Source organism: Schistocerca gregaria, chromosome 2 (assembly GCF_023897955.1).
Source record: "Schistocerca gregaria isolate iqSchGreg1 chromosome 2, iqSchGreg1.2, whole genome shotgun sequence".
Classification (NCBI taxonomy): Eukaryota; Metazoa; Arthropoda; class Insecta; order Orthoptera; family Acrididae; genus Schistocerca; species Schistocerca gregaria.
This window is the reverse complement of record NC_064921.1, coordinates 739,660,600-739,686,078: the sequence shown is the minus strand read 5'-3', so window position 1 is coordinate 739,686,078 and position 25,479 is coordinate 739,660,600. Positions and strand designations below refer to the sequence as shown.

General features: G+C 42.4%; 1 protein-coding gene across 1 annotated transcript in view; it reads right to left on the bottom strand.

Annotated features, from left to right (window-relative positions):
* The window catches only part of LOC126334902 (galactoside alpha-(1,2)-fucosyltransferase 2-like), a 103,038-nt gene extending 82,702 nt beyond the window's left edge, over positions 1 to 20,336 (bottom strand). The window contains exon 1 of the mRNA XM_049997611.1: positions 20,118 to 20,336. Coding sequence (XP_049853568.1) covers positions 20,118 to 20,327 — 210 coding nt within the window. The 5' untranslated portion in view covers positions 20,328 to 20,336. The remainder of the gene's footprint in view (positions 1 to 20,117) is intronic.
* Positions 20,337 to 25,479: the final 5,143 nt, after the last annotated feature.

Here is a 25,479-nt window from a genome sequence, read left to right as displayed (position 1 = left end):
AGATTGCGTACAACTTGAAATATCCATTTTTTACCATTGGTTCCTGATCACAAAAGACTTATTTCACAATTCCTTGACGAAGCGGGGCATAGCTTTGCTTACACGGCAGAGGCTAACCTGCGGGTAGCTGAATAGTCACATGAAACGTCTCGTGTTATTCATAATTGCATTTGCATGTACTGGACCTTAATGCAATCAGAAACTGAACTTGAAAAGTGTTTTGTATAATTTATAATCATCTACATCTACGTGATTACTCTGCTATTCACAATAAAGTGCCTGGTAGAGGGTTCAATGAACCACCTTCAAGATGTCTCTCTACCGTTCCACTCTCATACGGCACGCGGGAAAAACGAGCACTTAAATTTTTCTGTGCCACCCAGATTTCTCTTATTTTATCGTGATGGTCATTTCTCCCTCTGTAGGTGGGTGCCAACAGAATGTTTTCGCAATCGGAGGAGAAAACTGGTGATTGAAATTTCATGAGAAGATCCCGTCGCAACGAAAGTCTTGTTTGTTTTCATGATTGCCATTCCAATATCATGTCTGTGACACTATCTCTCCTATTTCACGATAATACAAAACGATCTGCCCTTCCTTGTACTTTTTAGATGTCATCCATCAGTCCCACCTGATGCGGATCCCACACCGCACAGCAATACTCCAGAATAGAGCGGTCAAGCGTGGTGTAAGCAGTCTCTTTAGTAGACCTGTTGCACCTTCCAAGTGTTCTGCCAATGAATCGCAGTTTTTGGTTTGCTCTACCCACAACATTACCTACGTCATCGTTCCAATTTTAGTTATTTATAATTGTAAACCCTAAGTATTTACTTGAATTTACAGCCATCACATTTGTGTGACTTATCGCGTAATCGAAATTTAGTTGATTTCTTTTAGTACTCATGTGGATAACTTCACACTTTTCTTTATTCAGGGTCAATTGCCACATTTCGCACCATACAGATATCTTATCTAAATCATTTTGCATGTCGTTTTGATCATCTGATGACAAAACGGCAAATGACAGCATCATCTGCAAACAATCTAAGACGGCTACTCAGATTGTCTCCTATGTCGTTAATATATATCAGGAATAATAGAGGGCCTATAACACTTCCTTGGGGAACGCTCGATATTACTTCTGTTTTACTCGATGACTTTCCGTCTATTAGTATGAACTGAGACCTTTCTGACAGGAAATCACGAATCCAGTCGCACAACTGAGGCGATACTTCGTAGGCACGAAGTTTCGTTAGAAGACGCTTGTGAGGAACGGTGTGGAAAGCCTCCTGGAAACCTAAAAGTATGGAATCAATTTGACATCCCCTGTCGATGGCACTTATTACTTCATGAGTATAAAGAGCTAGTTGTGTTTCACAAGAAAGATATTTTCTGAATCCGTGCTGACTACGCGTCAATAAATCGTTTTCTTCGAGTACTTCATGATGTTCGAATACAGTATATGTTCCAAAACCCTACTGCAAATCGACGTTAGTGATATAGGCCTGTAATTCAGCGGATTACTACCACTTCCCTTTTTGGGTATTGGTGTGACTTGAGCAATTTTCCAGCCTTTAGGTACGGATCTTTCTGTGAGCGAGTGGTTGTATATAATTGCTAAATATGGAGCTATTTTATCAACATATTCTGAGAGGAAGCTGACTGGTATACAATCTGGACCGGAAGCCTTGCCTTTATTAAGTGATTTAAGCTGCTTTGTTACACCGAGGAATCTACTTCTATGTTTCTCATCTTGGCAGTTGTTCTTGATTGGAATTCAGGAATATTTACTTCGTCTTCTTTTGGTGAAGGAGTTTCTGAAAATCATGTTTAATAACTCTGCTTTAGTGGCACTGTCATCAGTGACTTCACCGTTGTTATCGCTCGGTGAAGGTATTTATTGCGTCTTGCCACTGGTGTTCTTTATGTATGACCAGAATCTCTTTGGGTTTTCTGCCAGATTTCGAGACAGAATTTCGTTGTGGAAATTATTAAAAGCTTCTAGCATTGAAGTACGCATCCCCGCGTTCGATCCCTCACAGTGTCGCCCCTTGGCAGCAGCGTCAAGCTGTGTGACGGAAGCCAACGCATCCAGGTTAGACTAGATTTGATTAATACTTGTTTCATGGATCATGAATACGATATTTCGTAATGATGCGGAACGATTCAAATTTTCCAATACATTACACAATTAAGTTAATTTGACAACATAATTAAGTTAATATAACAACTTTCTATTTTTCAAATTTTTTAAAATAATTGTTTGTTTGGTTTTTTCTTTTTTTAATTTATATCTAAAAATTCGTCTCTGGAATAGAAGGAGTTGTCATTCAGAAATTCTTTTAATTTCTTCTTAAGTACTTGTTGGTTATCAGTCAGACTTTTGATACTATTTGGTAAGTGACCAAAGACTTTAGTGGCAGTATAATTCACCCCTTTCTGTGTCAAAGTTAGATTTAATCTTGAATAGTGAAGGTCATCCTTTCTCCTAGTATTGTAGTTATGCACACTGCTATTACTTTTGAATTGGGTTTGGTTGTTAATAACAAATTTCATAAGAGAGTATATATACTGAGAAGCTACTGTGAATATCTCTTGATCCTTAAATAAATGTCTGCAGCATGATCATGGGTGGACTCCAGCTATTATTCTGATTACACGCTTTTGTGCAATAAATACTTTATTCCTCAGTGATGGTTTACCCCAAAATATGATGCCATATGTAAGCAATGAGTGAAAATAGGCGTAGAAAGCTAATTTACTAAGATGTTTATCACCAAAATTTGCAATGTCCCTTATTGCGTAAGTAGCTGAACTCAAACGTTTCAACAGATCATCAATGTGTTTCTTCCAATTTAATCTCTCATCAATGGACACACCTAAAATTTTTGAATATTCTACCTTAGCTATATGCTTCTGATTGAGGTCTGTATTTATTAACGGCGTCATACCATTTACTGTACGGAACTGTATGTACTGTGTCTTAGCAAAATTTAGTGAGAGTCCGTTTACAAGGAACCATTTAGTAATTTTCTGAAAGACATTATTGACAATTTTATCAGTTAATTCTTGTTTGTCAGATGTGATTACTATACTTGTATCATCAGCAAAGAGAACTAACTTTGCCTCTTCATGAATATAGAATGGCAAGTCATTAATATATATTAAGAACAACAAAGGACCCAAGACCGACCCTTGTGGAACCACATTCTTGATAGTTCCCCAGTTTGAGGAATGTGCTGATCTCTGCATATTATGAAAACTGCTTATTTCAACTTCCTGCAGTCTTCCAGTTAGCTACGGATTAAACCATTTGTGCACTGTCCCACTCATGCCACAATACTTGAGCTTGTCTAGGATCTGTGATCGAAGGGTCGCCAACTCAGCTCGCATCTGTACACAACAATCACAGTTCCTATCCATTACTGCAGTCTCTCCTGTTTTAAGCTCGTAAAAATACGTAACAAGCGAACTGTGTACTCGCCTTATTCGTAGCAGGAACTAGCGGTGCGCTCTCGCTGACGGTCTAACCGACACTCATGTCATCATGAGATATTTGAGTTCAGACACTGTCCATAAGGGCAAAAATGATATGAATGAATGAATGATAATGGGCACAGCTAAAAAGAAAAATAAACTGCTCATAAAAGGGTTCCATGTGGAATGGAAACTTCTACGAATAACTGGAAGACATGGCCACAGGGTTGCCCGCTTAGTCCAGCGGTGGTCAAGTGTTTCATGGAATATTTCGAAAGCTGGACTCGGCACCTTCTAATCCTAGGGTGTGGTACAGGTACGTCAACAACAGTTTCGTTGTGTGGAACAGCTTGGCGTCTTCTAAGATATTTCAACAGTCTCCATGCCACCATAAAATTTACATTGGAGGTAGAAAAGGAGCAACAGATACCCTTTTAGATGTGTGGGTTGCGAGGGATGTTGAGAATCTGGGACACACTAGGACACAGTGTGTGTCGAAAACAGACACTCACAGACTGATACCGGCACAAACTGTCAGATCACCGCCCGAGTCAGAAAACAGAGGTGATTAATACGCTATAAGGCGTGAAAGACGAATGTGTGAGTCGCAGCGCCTCAGACACGAGATGCTATAGCTGTAAAGCGGTCCGAGGGGCGATGGATAATCCACCAGTCATATAAGAATGTCACATCAGAGAAATGATACATTGGAAAAAGAAATGTCGGATACGCGCTTTCTGCCATAGATCCCCAAAGTGACGAATAGAATCGCCCGTATATTGCGCAAACATGGCATAAAAACTATTTATATACCGACAAAGAAGATCGAAGAGTGTATCAGATAGGCAAAGGAGAAAAGTGAACCACTAGTAATGTCGGAAATATACGGAATACCATGCACACGTAGAAAAGTCTATGTTGGAATGGCTGGACTATCAATCGATCACGGAAAATAAACGGCATTGGAGGCTGGGACAGATGGAGAAATCGGCCATGGCAGAGCGGAAACTGAGTAAGAAAATTTGGCAGCGCGGAAGTTCTTGTCCGAAACTCGTGGTCTAGTGGCTAGCGTTGCTGCCTCTGGATCACGGGCTCCCGGGTTCTATTCCCGGCCGGGATGGGATGACATTTGCTAGATTGGACTGTGAAAGAAATTGGACTGTGTAAAAACTGTGACTTCGTCTGGGCGCTGATGATGTGGCAGTTGAGTGCCCCACAAACCAAACATCATCATCATCATCATCACGGAAGTTCTTGCGACTGAGAAGAGCAACGACGCTGTCTTGTTCGAGAGATAGAGACACAGAGAACAGAGAAGCGCGGGGTTGTTTCTTCAGTAGATAAATTTGCAAACTGCTTCAAAGCTACTCCGAGCGAACCATAACAGTAGGCGACTTAAACTGTGTGCTGTCCGGTGAAGCCCAGACTCTGGCGAATAAACTGCACATAGTAGACATGTGGCAGCAGCTCCACCCACGTGATACAGAGTTGACCTTCCGCTACCCACAAGGGAGAAGGAGAAGTGACCGTCGCTACATATCGCTGTGCTGTTCTCACCAAACGGTCGACTGCCAAGCGTTACCAACCAGTTCTTCAGACCACTGGGCAGGCTTCTACCGCTTACACTTTACTAGCATAGTTAAATAGCGCCATCAGAGAGTCTGGAAACTAAACATCCAACATCTTCACAATGCTAGTCTCTGCAGTGTGATTATCTGTTCGTTGGATCGAAGTTTACAGAAAAAAGTGAAGTACGGCAGTACTCTGACGTGGTGTATCGGCCACGCGACAAACTATTATCAATTTCAGGAGAGAAGAAGCTGTTTGGCGAATATGTAGTTCGGATTTCAACATACAGTGCCTGCGAGGCGTACTAAAGATCCCACCAGGGGCAAGCACAAAACATTGCTACAAATAAAGAAGACGGAGGCGAAACTGTTATATCCCGAAAAATCAAAACGTAAGGGATAACACTGAGAAATGAACCGATAGGCTGTTTTGACGACGAAGTCGTATCGATGCTCCACTTAGATCGCGAGAGAAACAGGCAAGGACAAAAGAAAATAACACAGCTACGAAAACCTAACGGAGAACGCATCGAAACAATGTCGGCATTAAATACAAAATACGGAAATATTTTACGGAGCTCTTCCAGAGGAAAGTCTCCGAATAGGACGCGACTATCTGTCTCCTGATCGACGTGTCACGTATCATTACGGACACGGACAGATTCCAATCAACGAAAGTTCCACTGACGACGACTTCCACGACGGAATGCACGCGAGTCCTGGGCGAGAGCCACTCGGAACTGACGGTCTGCTGGTGGGATTCTGGCACATCTTTAAAGATACGTATCTACAAGTCGTTAATGAAGCTGCAAATGGCACATATATCCCAGCACAGTTCCCCGAAGGTCGAATTTTCTCAATTCCAATAAGTCAAAAGAAGTGGGAAATCGAAAATATTTTGCCCATCACTCTTCGAAACTGCGACCATAAATATGTGCCCCGATGTTTTGACAGACACCTCAAGACGGACGTGAACAAAATTGTTAATGCAAGCCAAAATTGTGTAATACCAGGGAGATCAATATTCGACGCAGTTCTGACGTACTTCGATTGCATTGGATATGCAACAGCTAACCACACTCCCACAGCAATAATATCAATAGACAGCGTCTTCCATGAATATGTCACGGCAGTCATGAAGGCTCGACGATATAAACATAAATTTAGAGTTACAATTTTTAATCAGCTGACAGATTCCAATTCTCGGGTGATCCTCAAAGGAGAAGCAACGGATGCATTGGCTATCAAATGTTCAGTAAAACCAGGACGTCCATTATCTACAGCGCTATTCGTCATACCGCTGGACCCACTATTCCGAAAAATTATCTCAACCTGCTCGGGTCTGAGTGTGGGAAACTCACACACAGTCTGTAAAGCTTATGCAGATGACCAAGTAATATTTATTACAGATGTCAAGACTTGGAAAAACTAAAGGAAGATTTGAATCTATACGAAAGAGTATCGGGTGCAAAGATACCCATAGGGACAAGACAGTACAAGCGGCCATGGTTCGTACTAAGAGAGAAACATAAAATCGTCGGAATATATGTCCACCTAGTATTCAAAAAATGGTAGCTTACAACTGGCAAACAATACTATCTTCTCCCAGAGCACTAGATGAAGCAAATTCAACAGGAAATGTGACATTGTCAGAGAAGGTGAATTTAATAAATATGTATTTATTCGCAGAATCTAGGTTTATGGCACAAATTATAAACCTGCTTAAAGAACTGGTTCCAGCTATAATACAGGCGGTCTGAATGTTCAAATGTGGATGAATTCCTAAGGGACCACATTGCTGAGGTCATCGGTCCCTAGACTTACACATTACTTAAGCTAACTTAAACTATCTTTTGCTAAGAATAACACTAACTCCCATGCCCGAGGGAGGGGCCGCGCAATCCGTGACATGGCGCCCTAAACCGCGGGGCCACTCCGCGCGGCAGGCGATCTCCTAACTACTGTGGCATGAAGAAACTTTTAAGGTTGCATACGCCACGAACAGTCTAAAACCAGAACAAGGAGGCCTTGGCCTAATCGATTTCATGTCGAAGTGCGCCGCTCAGCTGATCCACAGGACATCAAAAATCATGGAAAACAGCTCGGCCAGTCCGACAGCAGTCTTGTTCGACAAATGGAGACCAGAGTCCAAAACAGTTCATGTAATCCACACAAAGATTCTATTTAGACTCGGCTGTATGCGGCAATACAACATGCAGAATTGTTACATAACAGGAAGCCCACAATCCAAGAGATAAGAGTCCCAAACATGCTCAATGGGGGACAGATCTGGAGATCTTGGTGGCCAGGGTAGTTGACTTACACCTTCTAGAGGACGTTGGGTGGCACGGGATACATGCGGACGTGCATTATCCTGTTGGAACAGCAAGTTCCCTCACCGGTCTAGGAATGGTAGAACGATGGGTTCGATGACGGTTTGGATGTACCGTGCACTATTCAGTGTCCCTTCGACGATCACCAGAGGTGTACGGCCAGTGTAGGAGATCGCTCCCCACACCATGATGCCGGGTGTTGGCCCTGTGTGCCTCAGTCGTATACAGTCCTGATTGTGGCGCTCACCTGCACGGCGCCAAACACGCATACGACCATCATTGGCACCAAGGCAGAAGCGACTCTCATCGCTGAAGACGACACGTCTCCATTCGTCCCTCCATTCACGCCTGTCGCGACACCACTGGAGGCGGGCTGCACGATGTTGGGGCGTGAGCGGAAGACGGCCTAACGGTGTGCGGGACCGTAGCCCAGCTTCATGGAGACGGTTGCGAATGGTCCTCGCCGATACCCCAGGAGCAACAGTGTCCCTAATTTGCTGGGAAGTGGCGGTGCGGTCCCCTACGGCACTGCGTAGGATCCTACGGTCTTGGCGTGCATCCGTGCGTCGCTGCGGTCCGGTCCCAGGTCGACGGGCACGTGCACCTTCCGCCGACCACTGGCGACAACATCGATGTACTGTGGAGACCTCACGCCCCACGTGTTGAGCAATTCGGCGGTACGTCCACCCGGCACATACGGTTCACGTGCACGCTGTCGCGGCATGCTACCAGTGTTAAAGACTGCGATGGAGCTCCGTATGCCACGGCAAACTGGCTGACACTGACGGCGGCGGTGCACAAATGCTGCGCAGCTAGCGCCATTCGACAGCCAACACCGCGGTTCCTGGTGTGTCCGCCGTGCCGTGCGTGTGATCATTGCTTGTACAGCCCTCTCGCAGCGTCTGGAGCAAGTATGGTGGGTCTGTCACACCGGTGTCAATGTGTTCTTTTTTCCATTTCCAGGAGTGTATATGACGCAGTCAGACGCACTCCACTCAAGAATGTGGTTGAATCAAAGTTTCCACAATACCAGTCGAACACCGTATAGCAAAACGCCTCAGCGCGTTTCTTACCACTGTAAGTCCGCAGCACGTGGGACAAGGTTGTTAACAGCACGATACTGACTAGTGAGAAACTAGCAGGAGTACACCTGGTCAAGACATATTACGCCTGCGACACGTGAACCAGACACGCTGGAGAACAGGATATTGTGCCAAACGGTCCAGACCGTTTGGAGAACTAGTGAATACTCAACCTGATAAACAGAAAGACGTCAAACCATTTCGCCGCAACAACTATCACTACAACAAACATTAAAACCACTACCTGCCCGCAAGAGACCTGTCGCCACATGGATAGGTATCCGCATAGTACACGCTATCAGTCACTTGCGACACATCGAGAAATTACAATTTATAGCTTATCTATGGAAACGACACGAAGCGACAAGGAAAATACCAAACATGAATACATTTTTTATGGAGTTTTAAATCAAAGCATCATACACAGCCTTCAAAGAAATAGTTTTGAACGTCGGCAACCTGGCCGGTCCAGAAACTGTTTGCCAAAACTAAGTGGGCTCCTATCAGCATAAAGATCGTAGCAACAGCCGGACAAACTAGGGATCTCTCTGCACGGAGTCCTAGTACTATCTAGCCACATTTGTAATCTTCAGTTAACTATATGAGTTTGCAAGTTAAAAATAAACTTTATTTAGAAACAAATATTCGCCATGTGCGACTAGAAATGCGCTCCGAGGGTTCCGTACAAACCAAATTATGCTAGATACGGTTCATCCATCCCGGGAACCGAGAATCTTGTCTTTGCATGTCATCGATAATTCGTTTCTGGGAATTTCAAGACTGTTTAGAATATTTTAATTTTAAGTTTGAAGTCAGATGACAAAACGACAAAAGAAATATTTTTCGTGTGTTATAATTACAAATTAACTATTTTCCAATTTTTTACTTTACTTGCGCTGTGAAACCTTGCTTATGGGCAAATTTCATGATTCAGTATCAACGGAAAGAACGGTTTTGATTTTAATGAGTGAGTTTGCGACTGTCAGAATATGTGATATATGGCAGTATGTTTTGATTGCTTTGACATAGAAGCTGTGACATAAATTTCAACTTCATACGTCCAACCGTTACTCAGAGAAAGGTTTTTTTTAATAGTCATATTACCGACTGTAACTAACTAAATTAGTACTTAAGCTCAAACAACTTTTTTTAAACATTTAGAGCACTGTAAGATATCGACATCCTAACGATACTGCATTGTATTTGCCTGTCGGTATTACTCCACTCAGTCATCATGTGGGTGAATAGATTTGCTAATGTTTGAAAAGTAACAAAACTCATGCTAAAAGACGCCGTAGAGAATAAACTATCTTCTCAGAAAGAGCAGTGAAATGAAAACCGAACACCCGCCCCAACGGGACCATGGATTGGTTCCACTCAAAAGAGGTCACTACTTGCTTTAAGCCATTTGTTCCACTGGGAGGCGAGACGATCAGTTCCTGTTTCTTAGAACGCTGTCGGCCACTGATGGACCCATAACCGCATCCACTCTTGCACTTCCTCATCCAACTGAAACCGACGTCCTCACATATCTTTCTTCGGTCGTCAAAGATGTGAAAATCACACGCTGAAAGTTTCAGACTATACGGGAAATGTCGCAGTGTTAATCAAATCACTGAAGAGTAGCCTCCGTCCTATTGGCAACGTTGGGGCGGGCGTTATACGAGTGCAACGTAGTGCAACAGTGTAATTCCGTGCGAGAGAATTCCTGGGAGTTTTGACTTAAATGTCTTCATAGCGTTACACATTGATTGCCGTTCCACACTCGAGGAATTCGAGGAACAGAGGGCCCCTGCAGAAGAAGGTCACGATAATGCCCCTCCGCACTCCGCCAGTCGAACGGAAGTTACGCTTCCGCGATTTTGATGGAAAACACTACAATATCCTCCGTACAGCCCGGATCTTTCATCGTTTGATTTTCACATCTTTGTCGACCTCAAGAAAGACATGTTCTGATGTCGATTTCAGTTCGACGTGAAAGTGCAAGAGCGGTTGTGGTTGTAGATTCGTCAGCGGCTGACTGCGTTCTACGACACAGGAATTGATCGTCTCCTCTCCCAGTTGGATAAATATGCTAACGTATATTGTGACCCAGTTTGAATGGAACCATTCCATGGTCCTGTTGTAAAAGATGTTCGGTTTTCATTTCTACGACTGATCCTTATAGGTAGACAGGGGGTTTTATAATGCGTTTTTTAGCAGTCGATCGGGTGTCGTTAATAAGAACGCGACGGCTTTGCGCTGTAGTTCTGGCACCGTTCGCTATGGCTCAGTACTGTCTCCCACTATCTGCAGCGCTACTCAGCTGAGAAGATGCTGCCTGGTATGTCGGTATTCGCCATGTCTCCCCTATAAACACACATACATCCACAAAGACACACGCACGTTCGCAGCAGTTAAGGATCCATTCTCCTCAGATTAGATTAGATTATATTTACTTTCATTCCAATTTACCCGTAGTGAGAAGGTCCTCCAGGATGTAGAACATATCAGAAAAACAATAATACAGGACAAATATCTACAACTAAAAGAAATAAGCTAATGTACCTTTCACAGGTCCCAAGTGGAATGATCGTCATATTTTTTTTTATGAACACTGAAAGGTTCATTTTACAACACTCATTGACTAAGATCGCATTACTGCACTAAATTTAAAATAAAAAATGTTTCTTTTTAATTTATAATGTAATAAACATATAATAGAACTAGTACAATACTTATTTACGATGAACACATTACTGCACATATCAGTTGGTTCTACTGAGAAATTCGTGAATAGAGTAGAAGGAGTTGGCCACCAATAAATACTTTAGGCTTCTCTTAAACTGAATTACATTGGTTGTTAAGCTTTTTATTTCTGCTGGCAAGGTACTGAAAATAAGTGTTCCTAAATAATGCACACCTTTTTGTACAAGAGTAAGTGACAATAAATCCTTGTGAAGATCATTCTTATTTCTAGTATTGATACCATGAACTGAGCTAAGGGCTTGAAAAACTGATTTATTTTTAATGACAAATTTCATTAAGGAATAAATATATTGGGAAGCTGTAGTTAGTATCCCTAGTTCACTAAACAGGCCTCTGCGGGATGTTCTTGAGTTCACACCACACATAGCTCTTATTGCATGTTTTGTGCCGGTAAAGCTTTAGTTTGGCTTGATGAATTACCCCAAAGAATAATCCAATATGACATTATGGAGTGAAAGTAAGCATAGTATGCCAGATTTTTTCAGACCCCCTATGTCTGACAGAATTCGCATTGAAAATAGAGATTTGTTTAGACGCTTCAACAGTTCTGTGGCGTGCTCCTCCCAGTTGAACTTATTATCAAGCTGTAATCCCAAGAATTTAACACTGTCCGCGTCTTCTATCTGCTTGTCATCTTATGTTAGGCATATACTCGCTGGACACCCCTTACAAGTTCTGAACTGCATGTAGCGTAGTTTTTCAAAGTTTAGTGACAAAGAGTTGGCTGTGAACCAGTGATTAATGTTCACAAATATTTTATTAGCAGACTACTCTTGATTTACTATTTGTTGCAATGTTCGTATCATCGGCAAACAAAGAAAACTTGGCTTCTGGTAATGTTACTGATGAATGGTCATTGATATACACGAGAAAAATAAGGGCCCTAAGATGGAACCTTGTGGGACCCCACATGTAATTAATTCCCAGTTGGATGATGCCTGGTAGCTTAATATGTGTCTCTTTCCTAATAACACCCTTTGTTTCCTGCCAGAGATATAAGATTTGAACCATTTTGCAGTATTTCCTGTTACACCATAATATTCTAATTTACATAAAACGATATTGTGATTTACACCGTCAAATGCCTTTGACAGATCACACAATATACCAGTTGCCTGCAGTTTTTTGTCTAATTAAGTATAGTTTCACTGCAAGTGTAGATAGCCTTCTCAGTACCAGAACCCAGTCAGCCTATAATACAGGGTGCTTCAGAAACGACTTTAAGACTTTGAAAATTCATATAAATTAATTCGTAGTAGCTATAGACGTGATTGCAATGTCAATTTGTAGGAAAGTACATCAAGTTATATCTCACGTAGTTCGTTAGTGCCGAATTGCACCGTAAGGAGCGCTAGCGGCAGTTCCGTTAAAGATGGCTGCCTTCAATGGACCCGAGTGTGCTACCTGTGTGTTTTGGTTTAGTGTACATGGATATGTTAAAACTATTTTTGATACCACAGATTGAGAGGGTGACCAAGAACGAAATGTTTACTTCGTGCAAGAAGGTACCTCATCCCACTACATGACTGACGTGCGGGATTTTCGCAGTGACCACTTTCCAGGTTGAAGTATTGGCCGTGATGCGCCAATTGCATGGCTCCCACGTTCCCCAGACCTGACATCACTCAATTTTTTTGTGGGGTTTCATCAAGGATATCGTGTTTGTACCTCTGTGCCGGCTTCTCTACCTGAATTTAGAGCAAGAATGTAAGCCGCCACTGAACAAAATGCCTCTGAGCACTATGGGACTTAACATCTGAGGTCATCAGTCCCCTAGAACTTAGAACTACTTAAACCTAACTAACCTATGGACATCACACAAATCCATGCCCGAGGCAGGATTCGAACCTGCGACCCTAGTGGTCGTACGGTTCCAGATGTAGCGCCTAGAACCGCTCGGCCACCCCGTCCAGTCCCACTGAACAAGTTAGGCTGCTTGGACGTTACACGATTTCGCCCGTCCGGGAAAAAACCGTACGGGTAAATTTTCTTAGTTGAATGTTGAAGAGCATGAGACCTTTCACATTGTACGGTTACAACACGAGCACGATTTTTAGTCGTGCTGCAGCCGTCCAGTGCCACTGCCGCCACACGGCACCGTACTGTACTCTCGGCTCAGTGGCCCACGTGACCAAGAGCACGATCTCACACTACACGATTTCAGTCGTGCGGGAGCTGTCCCCAGTGTACGCCTCAGCCATTTGCAGTTATCCAACCGCAACCATTTTTAAACATTCAACAACCTCCATTTTCACCTCAACAATATGCAGGGCCTAGTTTTTCCAGTAAGATTACAACTAGCGTAGAAGAACATTCCTTGTACCAGCATAGGCCTATATGTGGACTGCAAAATCATTCAAAGGAAGCACACCATTCAATGCATCTCGGGGAAAAAAAAAGCACAATCCAAACCAGAAACACAGACATCACCACATGACCTGCACGAAATTGTTCACAGTGACTCTCCACAAAGTGAAAATGTTGCAAATCCGTCTATTTCTTCTTCAGATAATTTCATATTCTGGTTTCTTCAATTGATATCATCAATTTGTTTTTGGAACGTCACAAATAATCTACCAAAACAGTAAACACAATGAAATCCATAAATTGATCAGAAACCTAGAATGCTTGTATTTTCCGAATTTCATATTTGTTCATAATTGTATTTTTATTGATAACATAATCTAAAATCCAGCCTAATAAATAAAATCGATAATTTTACATGTGTTTTATTGTTTTGCCTACTCCTACAATATCACCTTACTGCATAACCATATTTCCTGTTTGTATGGTACTTTGATAAATAGAAATATAATAAAAGAATTTTATATATCGAATTTGAAAAAATACAGCAATAAGAGTTTATACATGTACTATTTAGCTTCAATGGCATATTTGTTCAGACACCAGTAACAACAAAGCTGTATTTAAAAAGTTACCTTAAAGTCATAGCCAGCATTTCAATAGGCTGTATACAGTTTCCGAATTGCGTGTTTTGGCGTTGCAGAACATTCTTTAGTTTCTCGTGCAATTCATCGAAGGAGCCAACTGACAAACGAAAGCAGTTAAAAAACTTTTGGTCGTTGTTTCTCAGGTCTACAAATAATGTGTAGAAAACGACGACTTCCTCACGTCTCAGATTAATTGGATGAACACAGTGAAGGCGATGGCGCCTTGATCTTCTCTGACGTCGATACAGTATCGATAACGCAATGACTCGTTGACCATCCACAATAAGAACTGTACCAGGTCACACTTTGAAGGGAACTGATGTTCTTGTTTAACGTTTAAAAATCGTTCAGTGTGAAAATCAACCGACTACGATTTAAACCCGTACGATTTTTTCCCGTACGGGCGAAATCGTGTAATGTGCAAGCACCCTTACAGCGAGTTTGGGTAGAAATTGACTTCCGATGGGATATGTGCAGGATACCCAACGGAAGCCACATACAACATCTTTAGTTTAAGGTAAAAAAACTTGATGTGTTTCCCTACAAAATAACACTAAACACAGCTCTATATCTTCTTTCAATAAATGTATATGAATTTTTAAAGTTATGAAGTCCTCTTTAAAATCTTGTAGATTTTACAATTTTTTTTGAACAGCTAATGAAGTAATCAACGTAAATCGTAATCTACAATATTTATTGATTCTCTTTTTTAAAAAGAAATTCGGTCATCATTTAGCTTAGCATTCGAGTAGCAGAAGTTGCTCCGTCCGAAATGAGGTGTGCCCATTACAGAGGTCCTGCAGTCTTCAGATCTTATATGAAATCAAAAAAAAAAAAAAAAAAAAAAAAAAAAAAAAAAAAAAACGAATTTCCTTACCTACATGACATCGTGCATGGAGTAATAGCACAGTGTTTTTTAAATTCCTCAGAATAGTAAACAAAGATGTACTTTTGCCGTGTGTTGTTGGTCACGTTTTTTGCAATAGGTAACGAATAAATTGAAATAAAACAAAATCATTCAATTACTCCTTGTGAATATGGCCGAGGGATAATTTAACCAAATGAGTAATTCAGCCCGCAATCTATTCCGTCAACTTGAGTTACTTTGTAGCGTGAGGCAGTGAGCCACACTATCTCAAGCTAATGGAACAGACTGCGGACTGAATCACTTATTTGGCTGAATTATTCCTCAGACATGTTTGCAAGGAGTAATGGACTGATTTTGTTTTATTTCAGTTTATTCGTTACGTACTGCCAAAAACGTGATCAACAACACACGGAAAAACTACATATTTGTTTCAAACGGCCCCATTTTATTATTTAGTCACATAATAAACGCCTGTGCTATTACTATGAGTGCAGTACCCTATAGATTAAGATAATTTTTTTTTTTATTTCACATAAGGTTTTCAGACTGCAAGACTTCCGTCATGGGTACACCAAGCTATGCACAGAGCAGCTTTTGCCCCTCCGACAGGGCGCTAACTGATGACTGAATTTCGTAAAACAATAAGAAAATGTTGTCCATGAATCGTTAAATAACGTGAAAAAAGATTTACATTGATTTCTTTATTAGCCCCCCCCCAAAAAAAAATCGTAAGATCGGTTATTTGATTGGCTGACTGAGGAGAATGGACCCGTAAGTAGGCTGTATTAACACAAGTGAGTGAGTGGACATCTTACGCCAGAAAACACAGCCACTGTAGACTTATTAAAGTTATTTGATAGTTGACATTTCACGCGCTGGAGCTGGGTTCCTCTAATCAGAGCGGTCAACGTCACACCGGAACCCTCCGCGGCTGTCAAACTGCCAGAACTCGTCAGTTCACTAGCAATTCCTTATTGATGTGTGTGGATCCCGAGTTCTGAGTCTGGGACCTTTGTTTCGTATTTCATCACACATGATAACCACACGAAAAACAGGAGACTCTCTCTCTCTCTCTCTCTCTCTCTCTCTCTCTCTCTCTCTCACTCACACACACACACACACAAACACACAATGATGCTAATGAAATTGCACATGTTTCATACACTGTAGTAACCAAACGCTATTGGATACGACTACACAGCTATTCAGTGTCACATAGATAGTTGTCACCACAGTCATAAATATAACTACATAACCCAGGGTTAAGGCGTAATGCAATGATTAGCGTATGCACACACAAAAAAACCTGACTTGTAGAAGGTCATAGGTTCGAATCTCTTCGAATGAAGGGAACTTCTTTTAAAATTTCTTAATCTAATCAAAATAGTATGATTATATGTAATTTTTTCATTTCTGTCGTTTTCATCATGGTACTGACTTTTACATTTGTTCTTATTTTTCTTCCTATCATTAGTTTTTCATTTGGAATCTGACTGTCTTGCCTATGAACTCCAACCAAGTGCCAACGACGACTGCTCATAGGTTGGTAACGCAGCAGCTTGTAGCCAGTGTGACGATAGTTCGAGGTTACTAATGACAGCAAGAAATTACAATTTGACTTTAGCGATGAACTTGAATTTTTTCTTTCTTGAGTTTGCTCATAGAGGCCAACTTTGATCGCCGTGGACAAACTGATCGTGATTTTAGTTTTGCCGCAGATCGCTGACTGCCATTTCCTCGGATACATTGCACATCATAAGGTTGTGGTTAGCTTAGGACGTGGGTTTAAATTCAGGACAACAAAGCGCACCATCTGTCGTAGTTTAGTCACTGATCACTTAACATCAGCATCTTGCATTTCCGATAAGCCTCGTGGCAGCCACTTCCAAAATTGCTCTGCGTTACACAATAAGGCCGTGTCCTACGTGAGTGACAGAAGCGAGCAACAGAGAGCGACTTCTGGATACGTGACACTCCAGCGACAAGCAGCAACATCAGGTGACAACCTAGGGTGTCCTGCGACCATATCGTGCTACAATATGGCTGCTTAGAGCTAACCAGCTGTTTCTACAAAACGGCGTCCTTAACCTGTAGAATACTGTAGCTGGAGAGTAAGGCTACAGAATTAGGTTTACTTAAGAAAACAAAGCGAAAAGGAATGCTCGGCATGTAATTTACAAATGGAAGAATCTCCATGGAGAATTTCATAAGTATCGTCAACTACGAAGATCACCAGACAAATTCTTCGAATACACGTGAATGAGCAGAGGAGCATTCGACTATCTCATCAATAAATTAAATACGATTTTTTTTTACATGATCAAGAACTTTTAACGACCAATAACTGCGGAGGAATGACTATTACATGACTAACTACGCTAAATACAAACATAAGCACAAAGAATTAGATGTCTGCAGAATAAGTAGCTGTGGTGTAGCGGTAGTGTATACAGCTCGAAATTGTGTGAGACGATAACGTCCTGAATTCGATTCCTGTCAATTTTTATATTTTTACTGACTCAATTACGATTCTGTGTACTATGTTTTATGTATACTGTTTACACTGCATCGCTAAGTATATTTTTTAAGGTCTTGCCAAAGAAGTTGATCTTCGCACCTTTCCCAGTATATCACACACATTTAATTCCTAATAAATTACAATGAACCATGAAATTTTACAGATATTTCATGTTGCGAACGTAATTCATCAGCAATCAGTGTTAAGACCAATCGTTTCAATTTAAATAGTAAAAGTTTTGTGTAATAATTTGTTTAAAAGTATGAAATAAAATATATAGGGAAACGTTTGGTGCACCTCATTTTCTGTTCATGATTTCGAGCATTATTCAAAGGCACGTAGAACGTTTCTCTGATCTACTTATTTTCTTTACGCAAATAATTTCATAAAATATTTGAGTGATTTCTTCCGTTTTTTTTTTAATTTCAAGTTTTATTCAGAAAACATGATCTTACTGACTCCTCATTTGCCTTCCTCACATACTTGATTCGAAGGAAGCCTTTTTGACACTTAAATGCCGCACCAATGTATCTTTTATGTGAAAAATAGCTAGGCCTTGAACAGATGACATTTTTGACACTTCATTTAAAGCAGCTTTTGGTGAAATATTTCAATTTTTCCTCAGCTTATTAAGTTTTCGTTCAGTACCTGCTTACTTTCAAGCAGTTAAATATTTTCATGGCAATCTAGACCTCATGCTGGTCACTTTGATACTCCGTTTACTTGCTTCTCTTATTTGCCTACGAAAATGTGGACAAAATCTCATGATGTAAGTTATAGGGAGTCTTGTTTTCGCTCTGCTCACGCGTTTTTCAAAAACGTATCGAGTGTTAATCACATGATAAAATAGTCCTTTCTGCGTGCTGTCATTTGCAAAACTCGTCGTTTCGATGTCTTGAACCTTTTATGAGATACGACGATTTTTACGATCACTTAATTCCCGAGGCGGAGGAAAGGTTCGGACGCGACCCGCGGCGACCCACCCTCGGATATAACAAGCAGTATCTCAAGAACGAAAAAAGATATCGTTGCGGTCTCAACTTTAAATACAATTTAGATATATTGGTTACATTTCATACGCAATGTGTATGGCCTTAGCCACGTGGGATTAGCCGAGTGGTCTGGGGGGCTGCAGCCATGGACTGTGTGGCTGATCGAGTCCTCCCTCGGGCAAGGGTATGTGTGTTTGTCTTTAGGATAATTTAGGTTAAGTAGTGTGTAAGCTTAGGGACTGATGACCTTGGCAGTTAAGTCCCATAAGGTTTCACACACATTTTATTGTGTGGTCTTAAATGAACTATACGGAAAGTCTATACAATGTGATTTTAGCTCTGCCAATTCTTAAAAATTTCGAGCAGCCATGTACTCAATTTCGTGCAGCACAGTAACTATGACGAATAACGAAAATAATTTCTGACCTTGATCATTTAAGGATATCAAGGTACAGGTTGCGGAAGAATCATATTTTTTCACCGAATAGTTTTCTTAAAATCGGATGTTAAGTAATTCATAGCTGCCGTCGCATCCGCTCCACTGCTTTGCATGTCTGTCGCTCTGTGTCGCGCGTGCTGCAGCGACAAGATTCGAACACGTTTGAATTCAAACTTCGTCATTTGCAGTGGGAGACAGACAGCGACACAGATGTCGCTCACTCAGGACACTTGCATAACTACACCTACGGTTGTGTTCTGTCGCCTGAAGCTGTCGCGCGCCTCTGTCGCTCATGTAGGGCACGGCGTAACAGCATTTGTGAAACGACCCGCCGCCTTTGTGTGTTGCCTATAAACCGAGCGGTAGCCGGCTGCCGCTGTGGCAGCACTGTAGCGGCAAGTGACGGGAGATCAACTACACGGTGGCGCACGAAATGTGTTACCAATTGTTTCTTTCACAATTTACGACGCACATTAGATATCCCGCTGGGATCTCTACAGCAGTACCAGCAGAGCTTGGAAAAACAAATGAGTTACGAAATGATGTGTAATTGCCTTTCCTTAATCTTTCTTCTAAGATAAGTCGTAAGGCCAGTACTGCCTCACACGTTCCAGTATTTCTACGGAATCCAAACTGATCTTCCCCGAGGTAGGCTTCTAACAGTTTTTCCATTCGTCTGTAAAGGATTCGTGTTAGTATTTTGCAGCTGTGACTTATTAAACTGATAGTTTGGTAATTTTCACACCTGTCAACACCTGCTCTCTTTGGGATTGGAATTATTATATTCTTCTTGAAGTCTGAGGGTATTTCGCCTGTCTCATACATCTTGCTCACCAGATGGTAGAGTTTTGTCAGGACTGGCTCTCCCAAGGCCATAAATAGTTCTAATGGAATGTTGTCTACTCCCGGGGCCTTAACTAACCTAAGGACATCACACACATCCATGCCCGAGGCAAGACTCGAACCTGCGACCGTAGCGGTCGCGCGGTTCCAGACTGTAGCGCCTAGAACTCGTCGGTCACTCAATATGTTCCTTTCAGATTGTATTGACAATAAAGTTTATATTCAAAAACAATATGGTAACACATTTCGTGCGCCACCGTGTAGCGAGTATTTTAATCGGTCTGTTTGTCAACAATACCTGAAGGCCGGTGAGTAGCGCCGGCTTGGGGCAGGTGTTATTGGAGCAGTTGGCAGAGGCACCGGAGAGCATCGCTGGCGCCGTGGGTCCGCCACGCAGGAGGGCGGCGGGGGTGGCGCAGGAGCGGGCCCGCAGGACCGCCAGCAGAGCGACGGCCGCCGCCGCGGCGCTCAGCCACAGTAGCGCCGCGACCAGCCGCTGACGCCGCATGCCGTCGTCTGAGTGCACTCCTCCCTCCCTCGCGCCGCAGAGGCCGGCGAGGCGGCTGCGGCACTGAGCGCCTGTCTGACGCCGTGCAAACACCGCGCTGAGCCCAGCCGCACACGCGCGGATTTACACGAACAACTGTTTAGGTTTTAAACTGAGACCAACGTTCGTTAAGAGCGGTACAAACGTCACATTTGTTACTAGCTGTTCCCCGCCACGCGCCGCCCTGGCTCTGGGCCCTTAAATGGAAAAGAAAGATAACAGAAACGGTACGTTTCCAACACACGGCAAAAAAGAAATTAGTACAACCTCTTAGCGATTTCCAATTCACTGAAAATTTATTGTTGCAACAGTGCTTATGCGGTACATGAAATTATTACATTTGCAGTTCAATAGCACAAGCGGTTCTGAGATACCAGGTATGCTGAAACACACATTTGACACTGAAGAGCCATAGAAACTGGTTCACCTGCCTAGTATCGTGTAGGACCCCCTCCAGGAAGGGCGCAACACGGCGTGGCATGGACTCGACTAATGTCTGAAGTAGTGCTGGAGGCAGGTGACATGAATCCTGCAGGGCCGTCTATAAATCCGAAGAGTAGGAGGGGCTGGAGATCCACGGCGTCTCAGATATGCTCAATAATGTTCATCTCTGGGGAGTTTGGTGGCCAGCGGAAGTGTTTAAACTCAGAAGAGTGTTCCTGCATCCACTCTGTAGCAATTCTGAACGTGTGGGTGTCGCATTGTCCTGCTGGAGTTGCCAGTGTCCGTCGGAATGCACAATGAACATGCACAGCATAGTCGACGGACCGATTGCGGACCTCTGGTACAGAGCCGAGTGGAGGGTCTGAATCAGAGGCTCAGACGGTTCTGCGACCGTGTAGTCTGCAGATTCCTCGAATTGCGCCAAACGGTGGTTGGGTTTCGTGTTCCGATGAATAGCTCAGGTGTTCACTATACGCAGCAGGCGGCTACACGGGGTAGCAGGGGCTGTGTGGCGTGGACTGGGCAGATTTTTACGTTAGACGGTCTCGGTAAAACACAAGAAGGGCTTTAGTCACAAAGGGTGCAGGCCGAACAGAGGAAGAACGTAGATACAGGAACCATTGGTATAACAGTTATAAATTGTCGTAGCTGTATTGGCAAAGTACAAGAGCTGTATGCGCCAATAGAAAGCACTGTTGCTCAAATCGTTACAGGCACTGAAAACTGGCTAAAGCCTGATACAAGCTCAGCCGAAATTTTTGCGAAGAACCTAACTGTGTTCCGAAAAAATAGGGCAAACACGGTTCGCGGTGGAATGTTTGCTGCTGTCACAGGTAGTTTAACTTGTCACGAAATTGAAGTAGATACTTCCTGTGAGTTAGTATGGGCAGAGGTCATTGTTGGCAACCGGAATAAAATAATAATAGGATTCGTTTACCGACTTCCCAATTCAGATGATACAGTTGCTGAAAGGTTCGAAGAAAACTTAGTTTGATTTCGAACACGTACCCGACTCACATAATTATAGTTGGTGGTCACTTCAATTTACCGTCAATATGTTGGCGAAAATACATGTTTAATTCCGGAGGTACGCATAAAATATCATCCGAAATTGTGCTAAATGCATTCCCTGAAATTTATTTCGAGCAGTTAATTCATGAGACCACTCGAATAATAAACGATTGTGAAAACACACTTCACCTTTTAGCAGAAAACAATCCTGAGCTAACAACGAGCATCCGATACAGGGATTAGTGAAAACAGGATCGTCGTAGCGAGATTGAATATTGTAATCCCCAAATCCTCCAAAAATATACCTATTCAAAAATGCAGATAAAAATTCACGTGACACCATCCTGAAAGACTATCTCCACCCCTTCCAAATTATTAATATAAGTGTAGACCAGATATGGCTTGAATTCAAAGAAATAGTATCAGCAGCAATTGAGAGATTTATACCAAAGAAATTAACAAACGACGGAGTTGATCCTCCTTCGTACACGAAACGGCTTTGAACACTGTTGCGGAAACAGCGAAACAAACATGCCAAATTTAACAGATGCAACAATACCCAAGATTAACGAACTTTTACAGAAACTCGAAATTTAGCGCAGACTTCAATGCGAGATGCTTATAACAGTTTTCACAACGAAACTTTGTCTCGAAACCTGGCAGAAAATCCAAAAACATTCTGGTTGTATGTGAAGTGTGTTAGCGGAAACAAACAATCGATGCCTTCTCTGCGCGTTAGCAATGGAGATACAATCGAAGACAGTGCTGCCAAAGCGGAGTTACTAAACACAGCCTTCCGAAATGCCTTCACGAAAGAAGACGAAGCAAATATTTTAGAATTCGAATCTAGAACAGCTGCCAACATGAGTAACGTAGAAGTAAATATCCTCGGAGTAATGAAGCAACTTAAATCACTTAATAAAAGCAAGTCTTCTGGTCCAGACTGTATACCAGTTAGGTTCCTCTCAGAGTATGCTGATGTATTAGCTCCATACTTAGCAATCATATACAACCGTTCGCTCCACGAAAGCTCCGTACCAAAAGACTGGAAAGTTCAATAGGTCACACCAATATTCAAGAAAGTTAGCAGGAGTAATCCGCTAAATTACAGGCCTATATCGTTAACGTCGATATGCAGCAGGATTTTGGAACATATATTGTGTTCAGACATTATGAATTGCCTCGAAGAAAACTGTGTATTGACACACAGTCAACATGGGTTTAGAAAACATCGTTCCTGTGAACCACAACTATCTCTTTATTCACATGAAATGTTGAGTGCTGTTGACAAGGGATTTCACATCGATTCCGTATTTCTTGATTTCGGAAGGCTTTTGACACTGTTCCTCAGAAGCGCCTTGTAGCGAAATTGCGTGCTTATGGAATATCGCCTCAGTTATGTGACTGGATTTGTGGTTTCCTGTCAGAGAGGTCACAGTTCGTTGTAATTGACGGAAAGTCATAGAGTAAAACAGAAAGGATTTCTGCCGTTCTCAAGGTAGTATTATAGGCCCTTTGCTGTTCCTTATCTATATAAACGATTTGGGCGATAATCTGAGCAGCCTTCTTAGGTTGTTTGCAGATGACGCTGTCGTTTATTGACTAATAAAGTCATCAGAAGATGAAAACTAATTTCAAAACAGTTTAGAAAAGATATCTGAATGGTCCGTAAATTGGCAGTTGACCCTAAATAAGGAAAGGTGTGATGTCATCCACACGAGTGCTAAAAGGAATTCGTTAAACTTAGGTTACATGATAAATCAGTCTAATCTAAAAGCCGGAAATTCAACTAAATACCTAGGTATTACAATTACGGACAACTTAAATTGGAAGGAACACATAGAAAATGATGTGGGGAAGGCTAACCAAAAACTGCGTTTTATTGGCAGGGCACTTAGAAAATGTAACAGACCTAGTAAGGAGACTGCCTACACTACGCTTGTCCGTCCTCTTTTAGAATACTGCTTCGCGGTGTGGGATTCTTACCAGGTACGACTGACAGAGTACATCGAAAAAGTTCAAAGGGTGGCAGCACGTTTTGTATTATCGCGAAATATGTCACAGAAATGATACAGGATTTGGAATGGACAACATTAAAAGAAAGGCGTTTTTCGTCGCGGCAGGATCTTCTCACGAAATCGCAATCACCAACCTTCTCCTTCGAATGAGAAAATATTTTGTTGATACCGACCTACATAGGGAGAAACGATCACCACGATAAAATAAGGGAAATCAGAGCTCGTACGGAAAAATATAGGTCTTCGTCCTTTCTGCGCGCTATACGAGATTGGAATAATAGAGAATTGTGAAGGTGGTTCGATGAACTCTCTGCCAGGCACTTAAATGTGATTTGCAGAGTACCCATGTAGATGTAGATGTAAATGTAGAAGTTGATGCAGGTGATCAGGCAGGATACTTACGTACGTGTCACGTGTCATAGTCGTATGTAGACATATCAGGGATCTCATATCATTCCAGCTGCATACGCCCTACACCATTACAGAGCCACCACCAGCTTCAACAATCCCCTGCTGACATGCAGGCTACATGGATGTATGAGGCTTCCTTCATATCCGTAAACGTCCACCCGCTCGATGCTATTTGAAAGAAGACTCGTCCGACCAATCGACGTGTTTCCAGTCACCAACAGTCCAATGTCGGTGTGGACGGGCCCAGACGAGGCATAAAGCTTTGTCTTACAGTCATCAAAGGGTACTCGAGTGGGCTTTCGGCTCCGAAAGCCCATGTCGATGACGTTTTGTTGAATGGTTCTCACACCGACACTTGTTGCTGTCCCAGCATTGAAATCTGCAGCAAGCTGGGGAAGAAATGCACTTCTATCTCGTTGAACGATTTTCTCTGCAGTCGTCATTGGTCACGTTCTTGCAGCCACTATTTCCGGCCGCAGCGATGTGGGAGATTTTATGTTTTACCGGATTTCTCATATTCACAGTACACTCGTGAAATGGTCGTACGGGAAAATCCCTACTTCCTCGCTACCTTGGAGATGCTTTGTCCCATCGCTCGTTCGCCGGCTATAACAGCACGTTGAAACTCACTTGATAAGCTGTCATTGCAGCAGCAGTAACTGATCTAACAACTGCGCCAGACACTTATTGTCTTATACAGGCGTTGCCGGCCGCAGCGCCGTATTCTGCCTGTTTACATCTCTCTGTATTTGAATTCAATTTCATATACCGGTTTCTTTCGCGCTTCAGTGTAGTATGTGGGGTGTAGCCTGACCCTCGCTCGTTGATGTCATCATGCTGTCTGCCAGTGGCTTGCAAAGACAGGCAAGCAACTTTCTTCATAATATGATTGTGTGTGCGGTGTCATTTGCTGTCCAGCATGAAACACTGCCAGCAGAAGCAGAAATCAGCTGGGAAGAAGAAACCTATTGGTAAGTATTTGATTTCTTTTACAACAATATGTTCATCATTAGCATAACCCACCATCTAACATTATACTGCTTCCTTGCATGTATATCTTTGTACAGATAAATGACTTCATGACAGTCTCTGTTTAAACTGAGGTTTTGTTGTTGTTGTTACAACCACTGATTGGTTCAACTCCTTGACAAGGGCACACAGATGTGCCGACATGAACCACAGCCGCAGCAGCAGCACCAAACTCTCCACACGATGTCTTCCCAACATTT